At 59.9% G+C, this 27371-nt stretch overlaps 1 protein-coding gene across 3 annotated transcripts in view; it reads left to right on the forward strand.

Annotated features, from left to right (window-relative positions):
• CASZ1 (castor zinc finger 1) overlaps positions 1–27371 on the forward strand; it is a 154643-nt gene that overhangs the window by 121957 nt on the left and 5315 nt on the right. For all 3 annotated transcript variants that reach the window (XM_042257266.2, XM_042257267.2, XM_027975648.3), the window contains 16 exons: positions 4948–5436; positions 8382–9216; positions 10601–10669; positions 12276–12366; positions 13122–13286; positions 14222–14394; positions 14663–15510; positions 17824–17959; positions 18197–18260; positions 19577–19731; positions 19872–19994; positions 20861–21199; positions 22726–22924; positions 23714–23885; positions 26017–26168; positions 26311–26452. In XM_042257266.2, the coding sequence (XP_042113200.1) occupies positions 4948–5436; positions 8382–9216; positions 10601–10669; positions 12276–12366; positions 13122–13286; positions 14222–14394; positions 14663–15510; positions 17824–17959; positions 18197–18260; positions 19577–19731; positions 19872–19994; positions 20861–21199; positions 22726–22924; positions 23714–23885; positions 26017–26168; positions 26311–26452 (4152 nt within the window). The remainder of the gene's footprint in view (positions 1–4947; positions 5437–8381; positions 9217–10600; positions 10670–12275; positions 12367–13121; positions 13287–14221; positions 14395–14662; positions 15511–17823; positions 17960–18196; positions 18261–19576; positions 19732–19871; positions 19995–20860; positions 21200–22725; positions 22925–23713; positions 23886–26016; positions 26169–26310; positions 26453–27371) is intronic.

The following is a 27371-nucleotide window of genomic DNA, read 5'->3' on the forward strand; positions in this document are numbered from 1 at the left end:
TGATTTATAGAGTTACTTACGCTAAGTGAGGCCACTTAGACGCGTCTGGATAGTAAACCTTTTAACTGGACTAAAAAATCATAATAAATAAATAAACAAAGGGGCACACGTAGGGCCCAGTGGCTGCCCCCCTCCCAGTTCCCCACCTGGAGCTGTTGGGGACCAGGCGGCCCGGCTGAGGGCCTCGAGGAGCAGTAGCTGCTCCTCTTCGCCAAGTGAGGTGCAGGATTGAGCCCAAGAGGGAAGGAAGGACACCTCTGTTCTCCTAGGGCACAGGTCGTGCCTGGGGAGACAGGGCTGGAACTGTTAAGATGGAGTTGGGCTGCGTGGTGGGGGGAGGAGGGAGGCAGGGGCATGATGGGGCCCCAAGGGAGCTCGTGAGGGAGCAGAGCCGGGACAGGTGTCTCTGGGAACCCTTCCTTGCTTCCTAGACTCACCTCTCCTGTGCCACTGAGACTTTTCACCACAGTGATCACACTTGTAACAACTTGAGCAAGCGTCTGCCTCCTAGTCTAAATTGAACTGTCCATCCTAGCAGGAACCAGGGCAGTCCACTTGCTCTTGTCTTGTCCTCAGAATTCAGCACCCGGCACCCCAGCCCTGGGGCTGGTGGCCCATCAAGTGCAAGTCCTTATGAGTGGCTGGGAAGCTCCGAAATTGCTGCCACCCTGGTTGGAAGGCTGTGGCTGGTACACTTAGGGTCTCTGATGGTGAGACGTCTGAGTTCAGCTCTCGCACGCATGCTGGATGACCGTGGTAGTTGACAGCCTCACTCGGCTCTGCTTTTTCATCTGGAAACGGACAGGATGATGGCCGTGCTGGGATGGGGGTGGGTGTGTCAGTGAGGCTCTGAGTTGTTACCCAGTGCCATCCCCAGCGCAGGGGAGGTGCTCAGGGTGCCAGCTACCATATTGCTCTACGCTGTGCGGGCCAGGGCGGCCACTAGAGTGGCCAGAGCCACCTGGCAGCAGACAGGCCGGCCCCCTGGACCACCCCCACCCAAGGGGACGGGTGCCTGGCCCCTGCCTCACCACTTCTTGATGTACAGCGGGCATTAGGCCGCCCAGAGGGGACACTGCATCCTTAGAAAGAAATATGTCCTCATTTTTCTTAAACACCGTTTCCACTGAGTGAAATGTTTAGAAGGGACGCGCAGGGAGAACTTTATTTCCTACCAGGGAGTTCAGAGCCACCAGGCAGAGCCCATAAAGCACCCGGAGCCTGGTAGCTGACAGTCCGCTCGGCCCCAAAACACATTACTCACTGGTGGGGAGGGGCTGCCAGCCCTGCTAGCCCCTGGGGACTAGCCCCCACCCCAGCCCCCCACCCCCAGGCAGGACGGGAGACTCTGAGACCCAGTCGTGGGCATCAGGCCCTGGAGTCTCCGGTCCCCTTGAGCCCAGGCTACCCAGGGCTAGGAAGGACCTGGCCCTAACCAGGCGAGGAGGTGGAACCAATCCAGCCCCCCCTTAGTCCCCAGGGATCAGGGATGAGGGGCCCAGGTGCAGCTAGAGGAGCCCCCTCCCTCCCCAAGAGCTGGCAGGAGCCCTGGCCTTCCCCAGCCTGTGGAGGGAGTGATGTGGTTCCTGCCATAACGGGCCCTTCTCCTGAGGCCCTCCCTTCATTCGATTTCTGAAGCTGGCTGATTTGCATATTTATAAATATCAGTAAATTATTTATTGTAGCAATCTGCTGCACCATTTTACCCATCACAGTTAACACTTTAGGGGGCTCCGTGTTATGGGAACCGGGAGTGGGGGTGAGGAGGAGATGCGCAGGAGTGGAGAGGAGCCCTCTCAGGGTGGCCTGGGACTTCCTGGAGCCTCCAGAGCCACCACGGGGGCATGGCGGCAGTCCCGCACCTTGCTGCACCCCGGCCTTCGTGCGCTCAGGCTCTGGAGGTCTTCATGGCTCCAGGGTCAGCCTCCTCCTCTGTCAGATGGGATGACGGCAGTACCTGCCTCACGGGGTCATGGTAAGACACCGTGAACTAGCGCCCAACAGGTGCAAGGACAGGCCAGTTTCTGCCCCTCCCTTTCTCCACCGGGGGCAAGACCCCCAGCTTGGAGACAGAGCTGCCTGCAGGGGGCTTGTTGAGTTTGGAGCCCCTGGAGGGGAGGCTCAGACTCTGGGAGCCGGGGAGGGACCATTTGTTGCCCACAGCCTGGCCCTCCAGCCTCTCCTGTCCCCCCACCAGCAACCTCTTCTGGCCCAGGTGTCGTTTCCTGGTCTAGGGATCTCGTGCCCAGAGGTGGCACCACACTTGCCTGTTTGTCCCCTCCCAGAGCTCAGCTGCCTTTTCCCAGATGCCTGACTGTCAGGACCTGTGCTTGGCACAGACAGGCACCCTGTCACCTTAGTCCTGCAACCCTTTCATGGGGGGAAACCTCGCTCAGAACCCAGAACTTCGCAAGGGGCAGAGCCAGGCCCTGAACTCATGACTGTCTGCCCCAGAGGCCAGGCCACACCATGGTGCAGTGCTGCCTCCCAGGGCTCACTCTGGCCCATCCAGCGTCCCTGGGGCCAGAGGTTGCAGGCTGGGAGACGCCCTGGGCTGGCGGCCCACAGGCAGAGACCGGCCTGCTCCTTTCCCCTGGGCCCAGCTGGGCACATTGCAGCCGCCCTGCCCCTCACCTCCTCTCTGGAGCCGGGTCTTGGGTTAGCGGTACGGGAGTCCCCGAGCCTTCCCACCCTCCAGCCCAAGCCGGCCTTCTGGGCAGTATTGTTCCCAGAGGAAGTTTCCAGTGTAAATAGAGCAGCGGGCAGGCTGGTGGCGGGAAGGAGATGAAAGGGGCAGTGACAGGGCCGGGGACGGATGGCTTCCTCCCATTGAGGCCCGGCCACGGCGTTTATATTTTAGGGAAGAAAGTCAGGGGAATGTTTACATGGACAGGAGCCTGGGGTCAGACCATGAGGGGGGTAGTCTGCAGGTCCCAGGGTCCTGAAGGAGGGGTAGAGGAGAAGGCCCCATGGGGTGGGCCGGAAGGCGGGTGGGCAGGCAACTTGAACCTCGACTCATACACACACACACACACACACACACACACAAACACCCCTCTACTCACAGCCCCAGACTCTTATGTGTGTGTGCTTCCGAGGAAGGTCTGCTTTTGCCTCCTGCCCTGCACCCCAGGCCGACATGCCTTCCCCACCTCCACCCCTGGGAGCAGCGGGAGTCAGAGGGAGGGCAGCATCTGGGAGGCAGGTGGGCTGGGGCAGAGCAGCAGCTGGAGGGCAGGTGTCGGGGGCGTGGGCGGAGCCACAGGGCCTGCGGGCGGGGGGTGGGCCCCCCGGCACACAGCTGCAGCACAGCTGGTGGGGGGCCCGCAAGGGACTGAGCCAGGCACACGGCCGGCATCAGGAAAGGGTGGGCAGGGCTGGGTGGGCCCAAGTGCCAGGAGGCTCCAGGATGGGTGGGGGCCCAGGGACGGGGTGTCACCAGCAGCAAGTGCAGCCCTGGGAGCTTCTGCTTCCCTCTTCCTTGGGATAAATATTTATAGATTCATTTGCCGTCTGCCATACACACTTGGCTGCTTACCTCCTGGTAAAAATAGAGCAGGCTCCCCCACTCCCACCCTCTTTCTCTACCAGGGCCAGGGGCAGAGGGGCCCAGGTGCGGCCTGCCCCCCATAGGCCTGCTTGAGGAAGCCTGGTGTCACAGAGCCTGGTGGCTGGCCTGGAGGTTGGGTGGGATGGCGTGATGAGGGACCCCATCAATGAGCCTTGGGAAAGAGCCCACAGTGGTGCTGGGAGACTTGGGTGTGGGCAGTGCAGACTTGGAGATGTGGGCAAACATGGGTAGAGTGGGCATCCGGCTAGGGCGAGGGTGGGGCCTGGAAGAGCCAGGGCCGCAGGACTGGGAGAACTGGGCGTCTGGCTTCAAGACAAGGACCTGGGGCTGCCGGCCATTGTCTGTATCAGGGGGCCACCATCTGTGTGCACAAGCCAAGTCTGCCTACAGGTGAGGTCCTGGCCCAAGCGCACCCATTTCTGTCTGAGTCAGCCTCTCAGTGGGCTCCAGGCGTGTGTGTTTAGGCTCTCGATCCATTATAGTGAAGTCCCATCTGACTGGGGGCCTGGGAGCAGAATCCTTCCCCTGGCTTAGCCTTTTGAGCTCTGTGGAGACACGGCCATGCCCACCCCCTGGGAGTCCTGCCATCTAGAGGCTTCAATGGGGCCCCCTGTGCACAAAGGGAGTGTGAGCCATGACTGTGTCTGCCGTGGCCACCGCCCCAACCCTGGCGCTGCCACGTGGGAGCTTGCTGAATGAATGGGTGGACAGACAGATGGACCAACATACAATAAACCGGTGTAGGTGTGTCAGCTTTGGCTGGCATTTGTGGCAGGTTCCAGCTGTATGGGGGTGGTCTTGCCATTCCCCACCCCCAAGACCCTGGGCACCCTGCTCAGTGGCTGAGAGGGAGGTGGCCAGTGCCCAGGCAGCCTACTTACAGTTCCAGGCCATTTGCATAGCGCTGTCATGCTCAGGGATGAGGCACTAGAACGGCAGCCTCTGGGCATTCCGCTGGGGATCTGAGGAATCCCAATCTATTCCCACTTCTCAGATCTGGAAAGTGGGCTTCCTGGGGCCAGCCAGGCCCCCAGGGCTGCAGGAGTTGGCCGAGGCAGAGTGACATCCTGAGGCACACCTGGCCTGGCTCCCAGGGCCAGACACAGGGAGGAAGTGCTTCCAGGAGCCAGGGCTGAGAAGACTCTTCCTGTGCGTGGAGTCATTCATTCACTCATTCGTTCATTTACAAGATATTTCTGAACCACGTAGTCCACGCCAGGCTCTGAGAATAGAACCCACAGTCTAGCGAGGGGACAGATGTGCCCTGGTCTCAGGGCAGTGGGGTGGAACGTGACTGGGGAGACCTCTGGCTTGGGGGAAGTGGGACTGTTGAGGTGGGTGTCGGTGCCTCTGACCCCTCTCTTCCATCCCCACAGCTGAAGGCACCCGGTGCACCGACCCGCCCGCAGGAAAGCCCGCGATGGCGGCCAAGCGCAAAGGCGGCCTGAAGCTCAACGCCATCTGCGCCAAGCTGAGCCGCCAGGTGGAGGTGGAGAAGGGTGGGGAGGCTGGCGCGCACGCTGAGGGCAGCCCGCTGCGGCCCCGGGACAAAGAGCGCAGCGGCCCTGAGTCTGGCGTGGCCCGGGCCCCCCGCAGTGAAGAAGACAAGAGGCGGGCAGTGATTGAGAAGTGGGTCAACGGGGAGTACAGCGAGGAGCCGGCGCCCGCGCCCGTGCTGGGGCGGGTCACCCGGGAGGGCCTGGAGCTGCCACCCGAGGGCGTCTACATGGTCCAGCCCCAGGGCTGCAGCGACGAGGAGGACCACGGCGAAGAGCCCCCCAAGGACGGCAGCGTCCTGGAGGAGAAGGACTCGGACGGGGCAGCCTCCAAGGATGACGGTGGCCCCAGTACCAAGCAGGCTTCAGGTGGGTGTCTAAGCCCTGGACGGGACAGAACCCCATGAGGAGGAGGAGTGGTGTGTCTACAGAGCATGCCCTCTTCCCTCACTCTTGCTCCAAGTAGTGACCCCTTTTTTGGGCCCAGGGAGGACTTCTGAGGGGGTGGGGGCTGGGGCCGAGGTCACGGCTGGCATGGGGGAGAGGAATCGGGCAGGGGTTGGGGCGGGCGGTGGTGTGGCAGGGGTGAGAAGGGAAGGGCCTGAGAAAGCATCTTTCCAGACGTGTGAGCAGGGTTGTGATGAGCTGCTGAACACACAGTGGGTCTTCAGGAAGACAAATGAATGGGTGGACAGGCAGATGGATGGATGGATGGATGGATAGTGTGTGGGTAGATGGCTCGCCACAAGTACCTGCTTGGGAAGGAGCCTGTTAGGGGGCGTAGTACCTGGATATGTGGAGAGGGACAGCCAGCCAGCAGATCCCATTGCACCCACCTGCCCCAGACGCGGTCCCCTGGCTGACCTCTCTCCCATGAGATGGCTAAGGCCTGGCTCTTCTGGGGTCCACGTGTCCTTAGATGCAGAGCAGCCCTGAGCTCCTTCTGCTCTGAGGAGGAAGGACCTCAGTTCTGGGCAGGAGGGGGCATGGCCAGGGCTGGAACTTGGGCCCCGGGCTTTCCTCAGCTCCCCAGCCTCCTTGCAGCGGGCACCTAGCATCCCGAGCCTCCTCTTCCCCTGCAGCAAGGGGCGCATCTCCTCCCTGCGCGGGGAGCCCTGCGCAGCCACATAATTATGCATATAAGATATAAACAGAGCTGTTTAATTATCCTTCGCCACATCAGTGACAGAGTAATTAACAAACATTGCAAGATCAATGAGGAAAAGTGTGACCTTCAGTTTCCTCTGATAGGAAAAGCCCTTGCCGTTCCCAGACACAAGGTGACTGTGCTGGGCCTGAGGAGTGGGGAGGGACAGGGACGGGGCCACTGTCCCTTCAGCACCCCAGTTCTTCCTGGGGGACTGGCGAGCTGGCACAGCAGGAGGCAGGGCTGGAAACTGCTCGTGGCCTCAAGGCTCCAGGCCTCGCCCCCTCAGGTTTGGGATAGCAGCAGGATGGCAGCATGACTCCAGGCAGCCTCCTCAGCCTGGGCCCTGGAGCTGGGCAGCCAGAGCCCAAGCTGCCCACCGTGGCCTTGGGAATGCAGGCCTCTCGGCTGCCCCCGGGACCCCTGCCTGGCCCCCTCCCTGCTCTAAGCTGTCTGCCCTTCAAAGCCTTCTGATTCTCTGCCATATATAGCGAGGGCTCAGCTGCCTCCAGCTATTTTTAGCCCCTTTCCCTGGTCCCTGAGCCACTGAATCTAGCATCCAGAGCCCACCCCTCCCAGGCTGGGTCCCCCACCCCAAGTGGCTTGAGGTCAGGACGGCAGCCCACCAGCCAGCCAGCCCAGGGGGAAAGCCATCTGTTGGTTCCTAGAGTCGCTCTTCCCACCTTGGGGGCTGGGTGCTGTCCATGACTATTCTGTCCTCACCCGGAGGGCCCCAGACCCCACAGGCCTGCCCTCCTCCCCTCCTCCCAGGAGCGCGGAGGCTCTGTCTACATGCTGCTAGGTTTTCTCTTTTGCCGGAACCCAGCTCGGCTCTCAGACCACCTCCGGGTGGGGTTGGGGATGGGAGAAGAGCCTGCTGCTGGGTGCTGGCCACACCTTTCCCTGGCCGTGCTCTTAGGACCCCCCAGCCTAGGGTCCTGCTGCTCTGTGTGCCCTGGTGTGCAGGCTCAGACAGGAGTAGAGAGAACACACATGTCCTCTGGAGCCCGACGAGTCTCACCCACCTGAGTGTCCCCACCCCTGACTCGGGGTATAGCAGATGGTCGGTGTTAGTGAGTGCACAGGAAGACACGTCCTGGGGGCAGGGGCGTCCCACAGGCTTGCAGTGGTGGCACATTGTGTGTGGAAGGGGGTTCGTCTCCAGGGAACAGCCCCAGGCCAAATGGGACCGTCTTGGGAAGCTGGATGTGGAGTTTGAGGTGGTCTGGGTACACGTGTATATGTGTCTTGGACGATCACTAGGACGTGAGCTTGTGAGAGTGTGTGTGCATGCACGGCCCCACGGGGAGGTGGCTGCAGGGGACTCCCCATGTGCCCTGCCGTGGACACTGGGGTGAAAGATGCGGACCGTCAGCCGCTATGTCTCCGGCCCTGACTCTGCTCGGGGTGGCCCACCCTTGTGCATGAACACGAGTGACCAGAGGGTGGCAGGGAGGTTTGCAGGCCTCCCCATGTCATAAGTCTTGGCTGGGGTGGGGCCTTGAGGGAGTCTGAGCCTCACATCAGCAGCTCTCTGCCGCCTTGACCCTGTTGTCTGGGGCTGTTAGCAACCCGGGGGGGCTTGGAGGGGCCAAGAGGACAGGTTCTGAGGAGGCTTCGGGCAAGCCCCTCGTCCTCCTCCTGGGGATCAGGGGTCTGTGTGTCCATTTCTGGGGGGAGGGAGGGTCTGCCAGGCCAGCTCTGCCGGGCCTACCCCTGACCAGTCCCCAGGGGTCCTCCTGACTGCCCAGCCGCTGGCTCACAGCCCTACCTGTCCCCAGCCCCCATTCCCACCCCTACCCTGGAGGCAGGTTGAGATCTGGCCTTACTTCCAGTAAAATGACTTCTCTTTCATATTAGGCCAAGGCGAGAGAGCGGAGACATTTATGAAACTTTGTTTAATGTACTGAAAAGCCATCGGCCAGAACATTTAGGAAATTGATTTTCCTGGCATTGATGAACTCGTTTTATTTTACCCCAGTATTAATTACTTTTTTTTTAAACAAATTAATTTAAGAGTCGTAAAACCTAACAAGTGAGCCAAATGTCCATAGATCATGTCCTGCTCCGCCCCTCCCCAGGGCAGCCCCCTTCCTCTCTGGGGGTGGCCTGTCCCTTGGCTACCCTGCTCCCTCCCAGAGGTGACAGCCCCTCTCCTCTCCCATAGGAGAGGCCTCTTCACTGCGGGACTACGCGGCCTCTACCATGACCGAGTTCCTTGGCATGTTTGGCTACGACGACCAGAACACGAGGGATGAGCTGGCCAGGAAGATCAGCTTCGAGAAGCTGCACGCGGGCTCGACCCCTGAGGCGGCCACCTCCTCTGCGCTGCCCACCTCCGAGGACGCCCTCAGCAAGCGGGCACGGTTCTCCAAGTATGAGGAGTACATCCGCAAGCTCAAGGCCGGCGAGCAGCTGTCCTGGCCGGCCCACGGCACCACGGCAGAGGGGCGGGCGGGCAAGGAGGTGCTGGGCCCCCTGCCCGGCCTGCGGCTTTCCAGTAGCACCACGCACCTGGAAACCAAGGCCACCATCCTGCCCCTGCCCTCTCACAGCAGCGTCCCCATGCAGGGCCTGGTGGCCCGGGCCTCCAAGTACGACTTCTTCATCCAGAAACTGAAGACGGGCGAGAACCTGCGGCCCCAGAATGGGAGCGCCTACAAGAAGCCGTCCAAGTACGACCTGGAGAACGTCAAGTACCTGCACCTCTTCAAACCCGGGGAGGGCAGCCCTGACATGGGTGGGGCCATCGCCTTCAAGACAGGCAAGGTGGGGCGCCCCTCCAAGTATGATGTCCGGGCCATCCAGAAGCCTGGCCCCGCCAAGGTTCCACCCACCCCCAGCCTGGCTCCCGCACCCCTTGCCAGCGTGCCCACCGCTCCCAGCGCCCCTGGGCCAGGACCTGAGCCATCTGCCTCCCTGCCTTTCAACACTCCCGAGTACCTGAAGTCAGCCTTCTCCAAAACAGACTCCATCACCACGGGGACCGTCTCCACTGTCAAGTAAGCCGTGCACCACCCTCACTGCCAGCCCTGAGTCCAGCACTGGGGTGACCCAGAGACCCACTTTCTGCCTCTGAAGCTCACACTTGTGGACACATGCACCCACACATTATGCACATCCACGTACACCCAGAGTCTCACACATGTACTTACACACACACACATACACTCACACAGCCTACATAATCACTCACACCCAGTTCATGGACCCACATACCATACATCTTGCTGTGTGCACACACCCTCACACACCACATACAGGCAAACCTTGTTTGCGCTTCGAAGAAGTTGCGTGTTTTTGTGCAGTGAAGGTTTGTGGCAACCTTGCATTGTCAGCTGATGGTTAGCATTTTTTAGCAGTGAAGCATTTTTTAGTTAAGACATATGCATGGTTTTTTCAGACATGATACTATTGCACACTTAATGGACTACAGTATGGCACAAGCATACCTTTTCTGTACTCTGGGAAACCAAAACAATTCATGTGACTCGCTTCATTGTGACCGTCACTTGATCATGGTGGTCTGGCAGCGAGCCTGCAGTATCTCCAAGGCCTGCCTGTGCTGCTGTGCACTTGCTCACCTGCTGACACACCTGCACAGAGTACTGTAACCCCATCTGCTCACAGCAGGCTTTCTCTGCCTGCCACCATGAGGGTCAGCTGCGGGCTTATGGTTGACTGGGGAAACCCTACGCTGGGTTGGAGGTTCTGGGCTCCAAGCTGGTGGCCTTGGCTCCTGGATTCAGAGCCTGGGCTGTGTGAATGTCGGCAGGAGGCAGTAAGAGGCTGGGGTGGGCGGACCCAGCGCAAAGCCCTCGGCAGTGGTAAAATGACTGATGGATCCATGTGTGGGGCTGAAAATACCTTTCCCCACAGCCATCCCTCTTGGGGGAGGGTCCCGAAACCTGAGAGCAGATCTAGAGAGCCGCCCTTGGCATGGGGGGTGTCAGGGGGCTTTTCCGACCCCTCAGCCACACTTGCCTGGTGCTGCTCTTGCCCTTTCCCCTGGGGTCTTCCCCAGTGGTCCCTGGTACCCCTCTTCAGCCAGCAGTGTCCTGACCCCGCTGTGTGCAAGAGGGGCCGGGCCCCAGCTTCCCAGGCTTCCTGAGGGTTGGACTCTAGGTCAGACCCATGTTCAGGGTGGAGCCCTCCCGCCCTGCCAGCCTGAGACAGCCTAGCCCTTGCTGAAGGTGGGCCAACTGAACCCAGCTGTGCTAGTTTTCTGCCAAAGGACTTTTCCCATCCCACCTCAAGTGCCCAGGATGCTACAGAGCAAGAGAGACAAGGGTCAGGACCCCAGGGCAGGGAGCTGCCCCCAGACACGCCTGGGGCAGGAGGCTGCCTCGTCCACTCATCAGCTGTGCCCTGTGTGTCTCTCACCAGGAATGGATTGCCCACAGATAAACCAGCTGTCACTGAAGATGTAAACATTTACCAGAAATATATTGCCAGGTAGGCCCCTGGGGAGGAGATTGCCCTGGAGAGGTGGGCGGGGCAGGAATGCTGGGGACCGTGGGACTGCATGCCCATCTGACCGCTAGTATCAGCTGCCTGCTGCCTCCCCATCCCCACACACTCCTGCTTCCAGACTCCCTCCAGGGACTTCCCTCTGCCCCATCTCAGAGCCCCCGCCCCCTTCATGAGGTCCAGACCACAGGCCCTTAAGCAGCTTGTACCCCAGGCAGGACTCAGGTACCTGAAAGGGCCCGCTAGCAGGGCTCGGCCACAGGTGAGCACCAGGCCCCCCTCCACAGCTAATCCAGAGCCTTGGGGGCGGGGAGTACAGGGAGGGCAATGCAAGCCACTGTGAAACAGTAAGGGGATGAGAAGGGGTGTGGGCAGGTGGCCTCAGTGTGCAATGCCCCCCTGCTACCCCGGGCTAGACCTTGACCCTCACCACCTGACTCCAGGCCTGCCCCTTTACCTCCTTAAGGCAGCGGGCTTGGCAGGTGAAAAAACTTCACCTCATCAGATTCCCCAGCTCAGGCCCCCGGCGGGCAGTACCTGGCGGGGCAGCACCTGGCCGGGCCAGGCCCTGGCAGCCGTCTTTCTGCTAATCTCCGTCCCTCTCTGTGTCTCCCTCCTGTCCCTCCTTGTCTTTTCAGCTTTGCTGTGCTCTCTTTATTATTATTATTATCATTATTATTAGTGCCTCAGCAGATGGCTCTTTTGGCAGCTTCAGCTTAAACCTTTATTCGCAAGTGGTTCTCCCCGTTACACAGGGCTTCCCCTCACTCGCTCCATGGTGGGGCAGGCAGGCTGAGCCCACCACCTTGCCCACAGTTGTCACGGGGTGTTCTCCCGGGTGGTCACCGTTCAGGCTGCGAGATCCCCCACTCTGGCAGTGTTGGACCCCGGAGAAGGCCCACAGTGCTCTGGACCGCAGGCGGTGGTGGCCAGGCAGCTAGTAGGGGCTCCGAGCTGGGGAGTTGGCTGGAGAACATGCTCCCTACCATGGGAAGCCAAACAGATGCTGGGCTTTAAAAATTCATCACTCTGGACTGTTGAAAGTGTCGGGAAAACCCAGGACAGAGAGAGCCCTTTAACACTTCTCAGTCACAGAGCCGTGGGCTGGCCCGACTGGGGTCCCCAGCACCTGACCCGGTGCTGGTGGGGAGTGGGAGGGCAGCACCTGCAGAAACAGTGGCTGGGCCACCTTGGGGCTCATGCCTTCCCCACCTCATCCCATCCCATCCTAGGCTTCTTCCCCTGACCCTACTCTGGCCTCTGCCTTGGCCCCGCTTCCTCCCCCCAGCATTGGCGCCAGGCCTCTGTGCCCCCCTCCCCAGTTCCGGCATTACTTCTTGGGGCAGATAAGGGTCAGTCTGCAGCTCAGTGGGTCTGGAATTCCCAGCGGCCCCATCACTCTCCTTGGCCTTCTCAGTCTCTGCCTCACGGACACAGGGGCTACCTCTCCCCCTCCAGATCTCCCCCCAGGACCCCCACACCCCAGCAGCAGTCCTCTGGAGCACAGACACAGACTCTTCTCAGCCACAGAGGCTGAGGACCCTGGAGCTGGCATCCAGAGAGGCCTGAGCCCACCCCCTCTTCCCTGCAGGTTCTCAGGCAGTCAGCACTGTGGCCACATCCACTGCGCCTACCAGTACCGTGAGCACTACCACTGCCTCGACCCCGAGTGCAACTACCAGGTATGTCCCATGGGCACTGGCCCTGCTCCTGCAGGCTGGCACAGCAGCGGAGAAGCCTCCTGGAAGCAGGACAGGGTTGCTGGGTTCTACTTGGGCCACCCGAACTTGACTTGGGCAGGAAGAGAGGCCAGAAAAACTCCCAGCCTGTCCACATCCCCAGATTGCTGCCCACAGGCGACTGATGGGGTCTGGAGCCCTCTGCCTCCCCAGTAGTAATTATTCTTGCTCCAATGCACTGAGTCCACCACGCACCAAGGACTGCTCAGACAGCCTGCATACCTTGTCTAATCAGTTCTTTCCAGCGTCCTCGTGAGGCTGGTACTGCTGCCCCATCTTACAGATGATTATGTTGAGGTTCAGGTAGACTTTCCCTTATGTTCAAAGCTCATCCTCTGGTGAGTACAGAGCAAGCAAGTGGGAGGGGAATGCAGGTGGCCTGTCTCACCAGGGAGCCCAGCCTGGCAGGGCCCATCGGTGACACTAGACAAAATGAGTTGTCACCTGTCAGAGGCCTTGGCTGAAAGGCTTGGCCCGATTCGTCTTCTCTGCTTCTGGGCCTGATGATGGAGAGACGTGGAAAAGGTCAGGGAAGGGTCTGTGGTTCTGGAACCTTCTAAATTATTCCCTCCCAAGTCCAGGGTGCTGGCCTTGAGGCAATCTGGGCTGCCTTGACCCAAATAGAGTTCTTTGTAAGGAGGACCGGAGGGCCCTGGGGCCAGGCACAGCCTCCCACCCACTAGGCCCTCTCCCTGCAGAGGTTCACGAGCAAGCAGGATGTGATCCGGCACTACAACATGCACAAGAAGCGGGACAACTCCCTGCAGCACGGCTTCATGCGCTTCAGCCCGCTGGACGACTGCAGCGTCTACTACCACGGCTGCCACCTCAACGGGAAGAGCACCCACTACCACTGCATGCAGGTGCCCCGCCCCCGCCCTCGACCCCACCCTCCCCCGGAGGCTGGCCTGCCCGGGGAGGGGCGCCTCCCTTTCTCCTTTCGGTCAGAGGAGAGGGTCTCCAGGGCTCAGGCTCGGGCAGTGCCCGGTGGGCCGGGGTGGGGCCTTCCCCATGGCCATACTTGGTGTGGGTGCAATTCAGCTAGCTGTTTATACAGACCGACATTTTTCAGGCTTTAACACCAAGAGCAGCATTGCAAATGGTTCCTGAGGAGGTTTTTGTTTAATTCTTTGTTTTAATGCCACGCAGAGTCTGGGCTTTTTCAAGGTGTCAGGTCCAGGGGGAGCGACTTTGGGTTGCAAATAGCAGCCGCCGCGCCTCCCCCGATATTTGTCAGGGGGTTGTTATGGCCTCTGTGAAACAACCTGGGCCAGGAGGAGAGGGGGGCTTGCTCTCCGGGCTCTGAGATGGTGCAGACACTGGCACGGCCCAGCCCTCAAGAGTGTTCGGATTCCACTGGTTTTTACTCAATATGGCAACACTGCCTGCCTTGGCCCAGCTCGGGTGGGGTAGGGAGGGCCCCGTGCCAGGAACTGTCCGCCAAGCAAGTCCCTGGGCTAAAGGTGACCGCCAGGCCCCTGGGTCCAGCCCTGCTCACTCAGGGGCTTCACAGATAGAGCCACAGATTGGGGACCCAAAAGCTACCTCCTGCAGCGCAGGACTCCCACGCCTGTGTGGGGAGGTGTCCCAGGCTCTCTGAAGACAGCCTGCACCCAGCACAGACCAGGCCCTGGGGGGCCTGAGGGGTCATCCTTCATTAACTGCAGTCCCACCAGTTGGATGTTGATGGGTGCTGAAGCTCCCCCACTGGGGTCAACTGCACCTGCAGGAACAGCCTCTCTGAGCTCACTGGGGTGCCCGGTTTCAGCTCCCCTGACTGCCATTCTGGCCCCTGCAGGTGGGCTGTAACAAGGTGTACACAAGCACGTCGGATGTGATGACCCACGAGAACTTCCATAAGAAGAACACCCAGCTCATCAACGACGGCTTCCAGCGCTTCCGTGCCACCGAGGACTGCGGCACGGCCGACTGCCAGTTCTACGGGCAGAAGACCACGCACTTCCACTGCAGGTGAGCGGAGGCGGCTGGGGAGGCTCCTGGCCTGGGGAGGGCCGGAAGGCAGGGCCCCAGGTCCCTGGGTGGCTCGGAGCCCTGCCTCCTCAGGGCCGTAGGAGCAGGAGCCAAGGGGTGCTCAGAGGCCGCGCCTGAGCGTCCAGCCTGGTCTTCCACCCCGAGGCCCATCCCTCCTGGGGCCACCGTGGGAGCAGGGCAGGGAGTCCTCCTGACCTCGCGAGGCCCCATGACAGCCTCCCTGTGTGCCCCCCCCACCGACCCCCAGGCGCCCCGGCTGCACGTTCACCTTCAAGAACAAGTGTGATATCGAGAAGCACAAAAGCTACCACATCAAGGACGACGCCTACGCCAAGGACGGCTTCAAGAAGTTCTACAAGTATGAGGAGTGCAAGTACGAGGGCTGCGTGTACAGCAAGGCCACCAACCACTTCCACTGCATCCGCGCCGGCTGCGGCTTCACCTTCACCTCCACCAGCCAGATGACCTCGCACAAGCGCAAGCATGAGCGCAGGCACATACGCGCCTCAGGCTCCGGCGTGCTGGGGCTGCCACCCTCGCTGCTGGGCGCCAAGGACACAGAGCACGAGGAGTCCAGCAACGACGACCTGGTCGACTTCTCGGCCCTGAGCAGCAAGAACTCCAGCCTGAGCGCCTCCCCCACCAGCCAGCAGTCCTCCGCCTCCCTGGCCACGGCCACTGCCGCCTCCGAGGCCGTGCCCAGCGCCACCAAGCCTCCCAACAGCAAGATCTCAGGGCTGCTGGCCCAGGGCCTGCCCAGCTCCATCCCCCTGGCGCTGGCCCTCTCCAACTCCGGCCTGGCCAGCGCCGCACCCTACTTCCCCATCCTTCCTGGCCGGGGCAGCGCCTCCCTGCCGGTGGGTGCCCCCGGCCTCATGGGTGCCATGTCGTCTGGGACAGCAGGCTCAGCAACCCCTGACACGCCCGCCCTGGCAGCCTCGGGAGCCGGTGACTCGGCGGCGGCAGGGGCTGCCTCGGTCCCCGTGGCCCCTGCCTCCATCATGGAGAGGATCTCAGCCAGCAAAGGCCTCATCTCGCCCATGATGGCTAGGCTGGCCGCGGCCGCCCTCAAGCCCTCTGCCCCCTTTGACCCAGGTGAGCAGGCTGGGCCCTGCCTGGGAAGCCCACTCCTCTCCAACCCCAGGAGCTCGCTGGCCCCTGTGCAGAGCAGAGTGGGGGTGTTTGGCAAGGGGGCCTTTCTATCCCTGGCCCCAAGGCCCCCGTGCCCCTCTTTCCTGATCTCTGCCTCCATCCTCTTTATTTCCTGTTTGGGGCCCCTTCCTCTGACCTGCCCATCCCAGGCAACTCCTGTTTCTGTCTTTTCATCTGTGAAGTAGGGGCAGTGATCCCAGCCTCACAGAGTACCTATGCATCCCCAGGGCCTCTGCAAGCTCCCCCTACCCTGCCATGTCACAAGTCCAGCCCCAATGGGGGCCGTCCCTGAGCCCCAGGCTTCCCTGGGACCTCCTCCAGGTGACAGGAGGGGACACGACTTCAGCCCAGGGCCAGGGTGACCTCACTGCAGGGATGCTCGGGGGATTCAGGCCTGGACAGCCCCTTGAGACCAAGGATGCCTTGCCCAGGCTCTCACTCTCCATCAGCACTGTACAGTCGCACATTCTGTGATAGTGGAGGCGTTCCATTCTGCACTGTCCAATATGGTAGCCCCTCGTCACAGGGCTGTTGAGTGCTTGAAATTGGCTAGTGGGACCGAGACCTGGATCGGGGTTTCTTTCAGTTGAGCCACATCAGGTCAGTGGCTGCTGTGTTGGAGTTGCCAGGATCATATCTCTGTCTTTCCTCTGGCTAATCATGTAGAGTGACTCCCTTTTCTCTCAAGTTTTCTGCTCCTTAAAAGAATGTTCTACTTTTTTTCCTCTGAATTTTTTTTTTTTTTTTGCTTTTTTGTTTCCATTGCTCCTCTTTATCTGTTTCCCCCCATCCAGGTAATTAGCATTAGTAAGATCTTTAAGAAGAGTTCTGCTTTTGTCTGGGATGGGGCTCACTTTGTTCATTGATTCATCAACCACTGATGCTCACTGAGGGCAGCTTGTTGCAGAGCCAGGCGCCAGGCCGGGGGCTGGGGACATGGCGAGGAAGACAACAGACAAAGTCCTTGCCTTGTGGAGCTGATGGAACAGTGGGGGATATACTGTTTCCAAATACGCCCCCTGGGAGGTGGCCAAGTTGGCCCTCAGTAGTCTGGCTCCTGAGAATGTCTGGAGACTCACCAAGACTGAGGGTCCCTGTGGTCCCCCCCGAGCTTGAGCTGGCTGGAGGTCAGGGCCCTGTTTCCCTGGGGACCCTGCGCTAGCGGCTTTGGGAAGCTCCTGGAATGTGGACTCTGAGTCCTGAAAACTGGCGCCTCCCCACTGGGACACTCCTGTCAGCCTGCACCTACCTTCTACTCCACGTGCCAGACGGCCAGGCCAGGCTGCCCAGGGCCATGCCCCTCTGGTTGGTGCTGGGGCCACACGGGGCTTGGTGGCCAGGCTGTCAAGTACTTTCTTTTCTTAAGAAAAAGCTCCTTCCCCGAAAAGAAAGGTCAAGCGAAGGGGAGGGGGCCATTTTCCTTTATTTTTTAATAAAATGACACTTGCTGTCTGTGAAGCAGCTCTCTGTCAGCTGCAGCGCCTTGGGGCAGATTAATATTTCAGTCACTGGGGATTGTGGGGAAAGGCTCCGTGGACATGTTCCTGTCAGCAACTTCTTCAGCCCTGTTCTGCTTGGCCTCCTGAGTCTTCTGCCCACCCAGCTCCAGCCTTTCCACCCATGCCCACACCCCGCCCGCTCCCCCCACCCACCCCATCCAGCCCTGCCTGGCAAGGGTGGGCCTCATATCCCTGCCCTGGACAGCTTGACGGCCGAGGTCACATAGTTTGAACCGCTCTGATTGGCTGTCAGCTTCCATAGCCCTGACACAGCAGATGCCCCTCCTGGGCATGCTCAGTGGAAGGCAGGGCCGTCGCCCCGGCAACAGTGGGGACGGGACCTGCGGAGGGGGCGCAGCTCCCAGTCTAGATCTGCCACTTTCCCTCAGCATTAACAGAGTCTTTAATAAAAGCCTAAGCGGCAGCCCCGCAAATTGACTGTGACAGTCGCTGGAGAAAATGAAGGGCCCCCACCCCAGTCCCGGCCCCCTCCCCAGCCTCCCACCCTTCTCCTCCAGGAGGCCCTGAGCCAGGACAACTTTGACATAATTTTGCAATAATTATCACTTGAAGAATTGCCACACAGGGGGAAGCGTCACAAGCGATCATGTCAGTGGGGAGAACCACTGACCAGCAGTCTAGGCTCCCGGGGGGCCTCAGCCCACCCGCCCGCCGTCTTCCCCTCGGGGGGTTCCGGTTGGTGCCCCTATGAAGCCCTCGGTCCCTCTAACACCGTCTTCCCTCCCCTCCCCTGTAGGAAACGGGCAGCAGGCCACCCCTGCCAGGTTCCCCCCAGCCCCGGTGAAGCAGGAGCCCGGTGAGAGTGCTGGCGCCCCAGGTCCCCACGAGGCCTCCCAGGACCGCAGTTTAGACCTGACTCTGAAGGAGCCCAGGTGAGGGGAGCCCCAGGCCTCCCAGCTCTGCCCCCTGCAGGAGGCTATGGGGACAGCACCCTCAGAGCCAGACCCCACAGGGCCAGGGGCCCACCTCTCCTGGCCAGGGGTCATCCACCTGCCCTGGGAAATGTAGCTGGGCGGGGCCAGTGCCCCATGGGCCGGCTGGGAGGGGTGAATCTCCGGGCTCGGTCCCACGAACGTCTGAGCTAAAGCCCCTTGGTTTGTGTGTTCCAGTAATGAATCAAATGGCCACGCAGTCCCGGCAAATTCATCTCTTTTATCCTCGCTTATGAATAAGGTAAGAACCATCCATCACACGCCTCCCATTCCCCCACCCAGAGAAATTAAAGCTCTGCTGGGGGGTGGGGGGGATGTGTTTGTTTTTTAATGTTTTGCCTCTAATAAGATGAGTTTGTACCATTTAAATTTTGAGGCCATTTTTCATCGGATATAATTTCAGAGCCACTGCTTACAAATTAATTTAATGAACTGGCTGAAGAAATATATTCCAGCCTCTGACACCCTTTTTTTTTTCCGTTCAGATGGAGGGTTCCTAAAGCTTTTCCAGAGCCCTCTAACTTCTTTTGCTCTTAGTTATTAATTTTATTTATTTTATATATTTTTTGTTTGTTTAAAAAGGTGGGGGGGGAGATTAAAGTGGGAGCAAAGCATCAATTTCCACTTTTCGGGTTGAGTAATGGTCTTGGACGCCTTCTGCAGAGGTCGCTCCAGAATATTTATTTTAAATAATGCAGGGTCTTTGTAAATTATACATCATCTCAAATATATTTTCCCCCCTTCACATGATAAATTTGACTACGGCAAGATTAATTTGGTTACTGTACACAAGTGACTGCCGAGGAGGGAGCTGGGTCTGGGCCGGACCTCACTGGGTGGGGGTCCCGCTGGGCCCTTGGGCTCCTGTTGGCCTCGGCTCCAGGGTGCCCACGCCTTCTACCTTTTCCCTCCCCTTGTTGCTCTCTTGCCCCCCTTTTACATCCTGGGGTCACTGCTCCCTGCACCCCCTTGTTCCTTCCTGTCCGAGCCCTGCACCCCACCCGTGCGGGTCAAGCTTTTCCATGGGCTCCCCGCCCCCCTCCGCTCCCAGAGGCAGTCTGCCTGTCTTGCTCTCACCCCGTGAGCCGCCCTCCCTGCCTCTCAGCTCCTTCTTTGTGTGCCTTCTCTTGTTCTCAAGGAATTCGTGGGGGTTCCCCCCATCCCTCCTCCTCTTGCACTTCTTTTGAAAACCTGGCAGGAAAATAACCAGGGAGCCGCGAAGTCTGGGGAAAGCTGGGCTGGAGTGTGTGCCCTGAGTCTCGGCCACAGATTGAGTGATGGCTCCTAGCAGCACGGGGTTTGTGTGGCAGAGCCCTGGCAGCTCTGCGGGGCCGAGGAGGCGCAGCAGGCTGCCCGCGGCGGCATCCATTCATTGTGGGTTCCTGTGCAGCCAAAGCTGCGTGGGGTCGGGCTTACTCTCCTCCCAGCTGCTAGCACTGTGATGCTCTGGTCAGTTTGGAGAGATCCAAGTGGCCCAGAGCTGCCGCTGGTCCCAAGGCAGTTGGGCCAAGTGTCCTGAGGTCCCCAGCCTGAAGCTCGGGCCTGTCCTCCTGGCAGATGTCTCAGGGCAGCCCCAACCTCGGCAGCCTGTTGAACGTCAAGACGGACACAGAGGGAGGCCCCACCGGGGAGTCCCCCCCATTCCTGGGCAAGGCTGTGAAGGCGATGGTTCAGGAGAAGCTTTCAGAGCCCTGGAAGGTGTACCTTCGCAGGTGAGGGGCTCTGGGTGAGCAAGGGGGAGGGGAGGGCCAAGCCCATGGGTCCCGGGAGCCAGGGGCCAGGGGCCAGCCCCACCACCCACCCTGGCCTGCCCAGAGCCCCAGGGTCTCTAAGCGGCCGGCTCCTCTGCCAGGTTTGGCACCAAGGACTTCTGCAACGCCCAGTGTGACTTCCTCCACAAGGCCCACTTCCACTGCGTGGTGGAGGAGTGCGGCGCGCTTTTCAGCACCCTGGACGGGGCCATCAAGCACGCCAAGTGAGTGGGGGTCGGGGACCCGTGTAAACCAAGCCCCGTTCATCACAGCCTGGCTCAGGGCTGGGGGCTGCACAAGCCTCTAACTGCCTTCCAAGCAGGACCCCTGAGACCTCAGAAGCTGAGCTGGCTTCTCAGGCGGTGCTGCCTGGCCAAAGGCAGACTTTCCCATCCTCCCACTAGCTCAGCCCCCAGCTAGGCCCCCTCAGCCCACCCAGGCCCCACTTGGAGCAGGAGCCCCTTCTGCCCCCAGACCCACCCCCATGTAGCCCTCAGCCCTCCTGCAGACCCAGCTCTGACCCCAGCAGGGACGCCAGGTGAAGGCCTTTCCAAGCCACAATACTGCATTTATAGATTCTCTTTGACCTAAAAATAAAAGAAATTAATTTGTAAAGTTCATTGAGCTGAAAAGCAGCAAGCCCAACTGCCTGCTGTAATTGAACCCAGAACTTGTAAACATTTAAAACAGATCTTCACTGCTCTTTAAGCCGCAGGTCAGGCTCTTCTCAGTGCTTAGGCAGCTCCAGCTCCTGGCCTGAGATCCATCTTTAAATCTCAGAGCAGGTTCTTAAAGGGTGGGCTTCCTGAGCCAGGACTTGCTGTGTCCCTAGTATGGAGGAGCTAGGGACAGCGCATCTAGAAGGTCACAAGGAGGTGTCATTAGGACAGAGCCAGGAGCCCAAGTTGCAGATCAAAGGACAGAGCCGTTTGCTCTCAGCCTTCCCTCCTGGCGGCACCTGGCACTGAAGACGAGGTGGGGACACCGGCCCCCTAGGCTTGAGATGGGATTGCCCACAGCAGGAAGGCAGGTGCACGGGGAAGGGCACTCTCTACCCCCTACCTGAGACCCCCTCTTCTGCCTCTCACAGCTTCCACTTCCGGACGGAGGGAGGAGCAGTGAAAGGAAACCCAGAGGCTGCCTTCCCTGCCTCGGCTGCTGAGACCAAACCCTCCTTGGCCCCCGCGTCCCCTCCAGCGCCACCCGTCACCACGGCCACGGTTTCCTCTCTCGAGGGGCCCACTCCCAGCCTGGCCGCCGTGCCCTCCACCCCCACCCTGCTCGCCTGGAAGCAGCTGGCTTCCACCATACCCCAGATGCCTCAGATTCCAGCATCAGTGCCTCACCTGCCCACTTCGCCCTTGGCAACGACTTCTCTAGAGAACGCCAAGCCCCAGGTCAAACCCGGATTCCTCCAGTTCCAGGAGAAGTGAGTCCCTCAATGAGCCGGGAGTCCTGTGTCCCCCGGGTGTCTCGGGAGTAGGTGCTAGCCAGGGCCGCTGAGGAGGCGCTGCTCCTTGCCTTGCAGGAGCCCCGGCCGTCCCCAGCCTCTCTGGGACCCAGTCACCGGGTCATGTCCTTCTAGCCAAAGCTGCTGCTGCTGCTGCTCAGACCTCACTGCCTGTTCCTGGAGCAAGTGGCCAGGGTGGGGGGTGATGGTGGAGTTAGTGGCCACAGTTCTGGAAAGACCAGTGGCGATGCTGTGAGGACCAGCTGGGGTGGGCTGAGAGGGGTGGGCCTTGCCCGGCAAGGAGGGCTACGTCTCCCTCTGGGCCTCCCTCTTGGTCTCTGTGGCTCCTGCCCACAACTGAATCTCTGCAGGGCAAGCCAAGTCACAGGGGGGTGGGGGCGAAGGGGCTAGGCCCTCCTCCGGGCCTCCGCCTGCCTACACAATGGCCTGAGTTCTCAGTGGGTGGAAGGGACCTTCCTCAATGGATGGTGGTGGCTCCTTGCGGCGAGAACGGTGACTCTGTATCATGATGCGTGTGGCTTCCTGTTCTCAATAAAAGTAATAAATTGGATGTGAACACATACCGCCTGAGTGGCAGCTGTCCTCCCTGTCTGAGCACCTGGGGCTGGGCCCACAGCATGGAAGGGCACCTGCGCTCCGCTCTGACCCTTCCCCACCTTCCCTTCCTCTGTTCACCTCCCCAGCCCTCTTAGCATCCTGGCCTTGGTCAGAGTTTCCATCCAGGTCCAATGTGGATGTAGAGGGCAGCCGTGTTGTCAGCCAGGCCATAAAGGGTAGAAGCCGGAGCACAGCACCCCCCACTACTGCCCCAAGCCTGGGAAGCAGGGGTCTGGGGCAGGGGGCTGCTGCTCAGGACAGGCAGGCAGGGCTCACCTGGCACCCCGCCCCACCACTGAGCTGGCTTGTGTTCTCTGTGTGGGTGGGCAGCCCCGAGCTCCAAGCTGACCCTGGAAGCCCCAGCAGCTGAGCCTCAGGACCTGACACCAGGCACAGGTTCCCACTGGCTGAGGCCCCGCGGTAGCAAAGCGTCCTGATAGGGCTGCCCACCCATCTGCATGCTGTCAGTCAGCCACAGCCAGGGCAGCGCCTGTGCCACGCCAGCCAGGCTTGCGCTGGCGTCCCGCCAGGCTGGCAGCACCATCTCTCATTTTCATATCCAAGAAATGATTGCAGCCATCCTTATCTATAAGCCTGAGGTGTGGCCGTGGAAACTACGTGTCCCAGCATGCAGTGCTCTGGGCAGCCTGCATACCGCAATCCCTCATGCGCCAGCAGAGCTCTAAAAAGAGGGCAAGGTTGCATGCTGGGATTTGTAGTCTCCTCTGGCCAAATAGCCCTGTTGAGCAAGAGGGCAGTCCTAGGGCCATTCCTCTTGAGGGCACCACGGGAGACTGGGGAGCAGAACCCCAGTGTGAGCCAATGTCAGGACATCGGCGGGCAGGGCACTGGGAATGCCAATGACCTGGGCCGTGGTTTCATTCCAGCGATCCTTGCCTTGCGACGGACTGCAAGTATGCCAACAAGTTCCACTTCCACTGTCTCTTTGGGAACTGCAAGTACGTCTGCAAAACCTCTGGCAAGGCCGAGTCCCACTGCCTGGACCACATCAACCCCAACAACAACCTGGTGAACGTGCGAGACCAGTTTGCTTACTACTCCCTGCAGTGCCTCTGTCCCAACCAGGTCAGCAAGGCCGATGGGCAGGGTGGGGCCTGGGGCGGGAGCAGGGGCGGGAGCAGGGAGGCACAGGGCCCTGGATCAGCTCCTCCTGGCAGAGACTCTGTTCCTCACACCCTTTTTAACTGGCTTCCTCCAGACTCTGGAAAGGACATTGTCTGCCCCAGGTCCCTGGAGACCCCTGGGCAGCAGTTCAGCTTGGTGCTCGTTTGGGGAGGTCTGTCATTTTATCCTAACCCTTGGTGATGACTCTATGATGAGCAGTCGCTGGGCACTTCGCATCATTCTGCCCATCCTGGAATGGCTATGCTCCTTTTCTCTAGAGGCCTGGAATTTTAAAACATTGGACAGATATTGAACTGTCTGTGCTCCAGACAGGAAGGGCAGATCAGATTCATTATAAAGGCCTACCCCCAAGATTTGTAGGGGCCGCCTGACAGTGCCTTGAGGAGGAGTCTGAGCCTAGATCCGGACAAAGGAGTGTACCAGGGTAGATGCGTGTTGTCTGCCTAGGTCTGGGCACACAGAGAAGAGTGCTGGGATAGATTAGTGATGTCTGCTCTGGGTGTGGGTTTAGAGAGATTGGTATGACACCAGATAGGATGCCTTAGTCAAATGACAGAAGGGACTTACTGCTTTTTAAAACATGAATGATCTTTACACAGTTGTGTTTGCTGATTCTAAGCGTGGAAGGACACACAAATGCAAAGGGCCAGCCATAGCCCAGAGGCCTGGGGCAGGTGGGGCTTACGGCCATTGCCTGCCTGGTCCTGACTTTCCTGTCCCTCCCTGCAGCACTGCGAGTTCCGGATGCGTGGGCACTACCACTGTCTCCGGACTGGCTGCTACTTTGTGACCAACATCACCACCAAGCTGCCATGGCATATAAAGAAGCACGAGAAAGCCGAGCGGCGGGCAGCCAATGGGTTCAAGTACTTTACCAAGCGTGAGGAGTGCGGCAGGCTAGGTACCACAGGCCAGGGCTGGGGGCCAGTGGGCAGGGCTGTGTCTCTGGCCCCAGAGGCCCGGGTGCCACTTCTTGTTGCCACACATCAGGCTCCATGGGTTTGTTTTTTTTTTAATGTCACAGACCAGGCATTGTCAAACTGGGAAAACAGTCAAAACCCCAAAAGCCTGGAAAGAGGGGTGAGGGTGACCTAGAACACTCCAGTCACCCGCCAGGGCAATGGCCTGGAGCCTCATCTCTGGTCTCCAGACTTGGTTTCTTTTCTTTTTCTTTTCAAGAGGGCCTTGCAGGTAAGTTTTAAAAATTCCTGACATTCTCTGCCCTGGGATGTCTTTCCATGGTTTTAACTATTAGGTTTTTATCCATAATGGGCTGTGTGATGTTCATTTGTTCATTCACTCACTCAGCAGACATTTTATTTTTTTGATTATTTTTTATTTTTTTATTTGACTGTGCTGGGTTTTCTTGCTGTGTGAAGTCTTTCTCTAGTTGCAGCGAGCAAGGGACTACTCTCATTACGGCACACGGGCTTGGCAATGTGGCTGTTTTGCTGCAGAACACAGGCTCTAGGTGTTCAGGCTCAGTAGTTGCGGCTCTCAGGCTTATTTGCTCTCTGGCACGTGGGATCTTACTTCCCTGACCAGAGGTCGAAACCCATTCCCTGCATTGGCAGGCGGATTCATAACCACTGGTCCATCAGGGAAGTCCCTCAACAGAGGTTTATTGAAGAGCAGCCATGGGCCAGGCTCTTTGCTGTTGCAGGAGGTGCAGGAGGTGGGGGCTAGAAGTGGCAGCTGAGGTCTTTTTTGTCTGCTGTGGCTGGCACCAGGGTTGGTGCTGGGGATCTGGTGGGACAAGCAGGTACTTGGCCGGTTCAGCCCAGGGCATTTGTAACCTGGGGTGACCTGGAAGGAGGTGACCACGGGGCAAGGAAGTGACCTTGAGCTCAGGGACAGGTGCTTCAGAGTGAACTTCACTGCTGAGAGCTGAGCTCTTGGCCAGGAAGCTGCCCCCAGCCCCAGAACAAGGCCTTCCTGAGGAGCTCGCTGGCCCCAGCCCCAGGATGCTGTGGGGAGTGGGCTCCATGCAGAGTCCACGCTCTTGCCCCAGGGTGGAGCCACGTGTCACATGCAGACATGGGGCAGTAATCTGCCCAGGAGGAGACTGAACACTGGAAGGCAGGTGGGAGCCAGGCAGGCTGGGTGCAGACCCCTAGGCTCAGGTGACTCAGGGGGCCATGGCCGCAGGGCCCAGGGGATACAGATGGGGGCCACTGCTGGCAGCCAGCTGGCCATTACCTAGGGGAAGGCTGAGAGATTCACAGTCAACTGCCAGAAATGAAAGGGAACAAACCTTTCCTTCAGGTATTAATTCAAAGATAATTCAGAGCCTGAGAGAGGGCTGGCTATCACAGCAACAGATATCAACACTCGGTGACCCATGCTGGTCCTGGGTTCGGCTTACAGGTGTCGGGGATTCTGTAGTTGCCATTATTGACTCAGTTGGGGTGTTTTGGGTGGTAGCTGGAGCCAAAACAAAGCTGGGGGATGATATAAGACACCTGGCCAGCTCAGGTGCCATGGTAACGGGCAGGCCTTCACCTGCCCTCTGCTGATACCATTTCAGTGTGGCCGCTGTGTTTGTCCTCGGCCCAGAGCAAAACCCAGGTGGGTGGGGGCAGGGCAGAGAGCCAGCTGGCCTGCAGCTGTCTCTACAAGGTCGGGGGGTGGGGGGCAGCACCTGGGGTCCCCAGAGGGGAGCTGGGGACAGATGGCATGCTGGGAAGCAGCTGATCAAGTGGACAGGTCACTAGGGTCCCCTGCCCTGGAGCCTGTGGACCTCTCAGTGTGTGGAACAGGGGAGGGGGCCAGCCTGCCATCATCCCGCAAGTCCATGCTAGACTGGAGGGGAGAGCCAGGCTCTGGACATCCAGGTGGCTGAGGACTTTCTGGGGGTGGGGGGGTGGGAGGTTCCTCACGGGAATGCCATCATGGGCAAGTGCCCTTTCCCCATATGCCATCTTCCTGGGACATGTGCTCATGCCCAGAACAGTGCCCGCCATGCAGCGGGTACCATGAGCGCCGGCTGGCCCGCAGGGGAAACTCACAGCCAAGTGGGGCTGTGTCCACAGGCTGCAAGTACAACCAGGTGAACAGCCACTTCCACTGCATCCGGGAGGGCTGCCAGTTCTCCTTCCTCCTCAAGCACCAGATGACCTCCCATGCCCGGAAGCACATGCGGAGAATGCTGGGGAAGAACTTCGACCGAGCACCCTCCTCCCAGGTGAGCCGCCCCTCCCCCACCTGGGGGCCAGAGGGCATCACCCCGTGTCCCACTCTGGCAGCCGCCAGAAGTGACTGTATGCCCCTTGTGGGCAGCACCGCCTCCAGCCCAGCTTGTTCAGGGCCCCCCTGCTTCCTTTCAGGGCCCCCCAAGCCTGATGGACACCGAGACGGACGAGTACATGGATTATACTGGCTGCAGCCCGGGCGCCATGTCCTCTGAGTCCTCCACCATGGACCGAAGCTGCTCCAGCACCCCTGTGGGCAACGAGAGCACCGCGGCAGGTGAGCAGGCGGCCAGGATGGGGCTGTGGGGGTCTGGGAGGCGCCCGGCCTGGGACGGGTCCTCCTCCCGCCGGGTCTGGCTCGGGACTGGAGCATCGTGGCCAAGTGGCCTCAAAGGAGGACAGGCCAGTGTGTGGCCGGGCCGGCTGGTCTGTGGGACATGGGTCCCCACCTGCTGCTGCCCTGCCATCTCCCCTGCACTCTGCCCTCGGCTTCCGTTTCCAGGAGAGGATCCAGGTTTGAGCTGAGAGCTATAGCCAGAGGGGCAGGTGGGCCCCACCCAGCCCTGGCCCCTCCTCTGGCCTCTCTGCCGTGGTCCCCAGCACAGTCCCTGGGCCCCAGAGTGGGGTCCTCCCCATGGGCCCTCCCCAGCCTGCCATGACACCCCCCTGCACTGCCACGCCCTCCCAGTCTCTCTCCTCTGCCACCCCCTTCCCTCTCTTCTTCGTGGCATCTGTCTGCTCACCTGTCCACGTATTTTCATATCATACTTGCTTCTGCCATTGGGTTTCTCATTTTGGTTCTTTTGTTTGTTTGTTCTTTGTTTTGGTTTTCTTTTTTTTTTTTTTTTTTCTGCTTTTCTCCACCCTCTCCAGGCTGCCCGGCTCCTCCTCCTCCTCCTCCTCCTCCTCCTGCTGCTGCCGGTGACGAGGCTGCCCGCGGGGCTCCGCAGCCCCCGCTGACCCCATCCTTCTCTCCGGCCGTGCTCCGGGCGCCCCTCCCCTCCCTCCCATGCCTCTTTTCTCCACCCTGTCTCTCATACTCTCTGCTCAGTGCCACTCTCGGAGCCTCCCGGGGCCTGGCCCACCCCATCAGCAGCCCGCCCAGCTTCCCGCCCGTCACTGCCACTCCATCTCCAGTAAAAAGTGATGCCCCCCTAGTTCAGGACGCCGCAGGTAACTCACACACACCTTCTCCA

The sequence above is a fragment of the Ovis aries genome, chromosome 12 (genome assembly GCF_016772045.2).
Source record: "Ovis aries strain OAR_USU_Benz2616 breed Rambouillet chromosome 12, ARS-UI_Ramb_v3.0, whole genome shotgun sequence".
In the NCBI taxonomy this organism is placed as follows: Eukaryota; Metazoa; Chordata; class Mammalia; order Artiodactyla; family Bovidae; genus Ovis; species Ovis aries.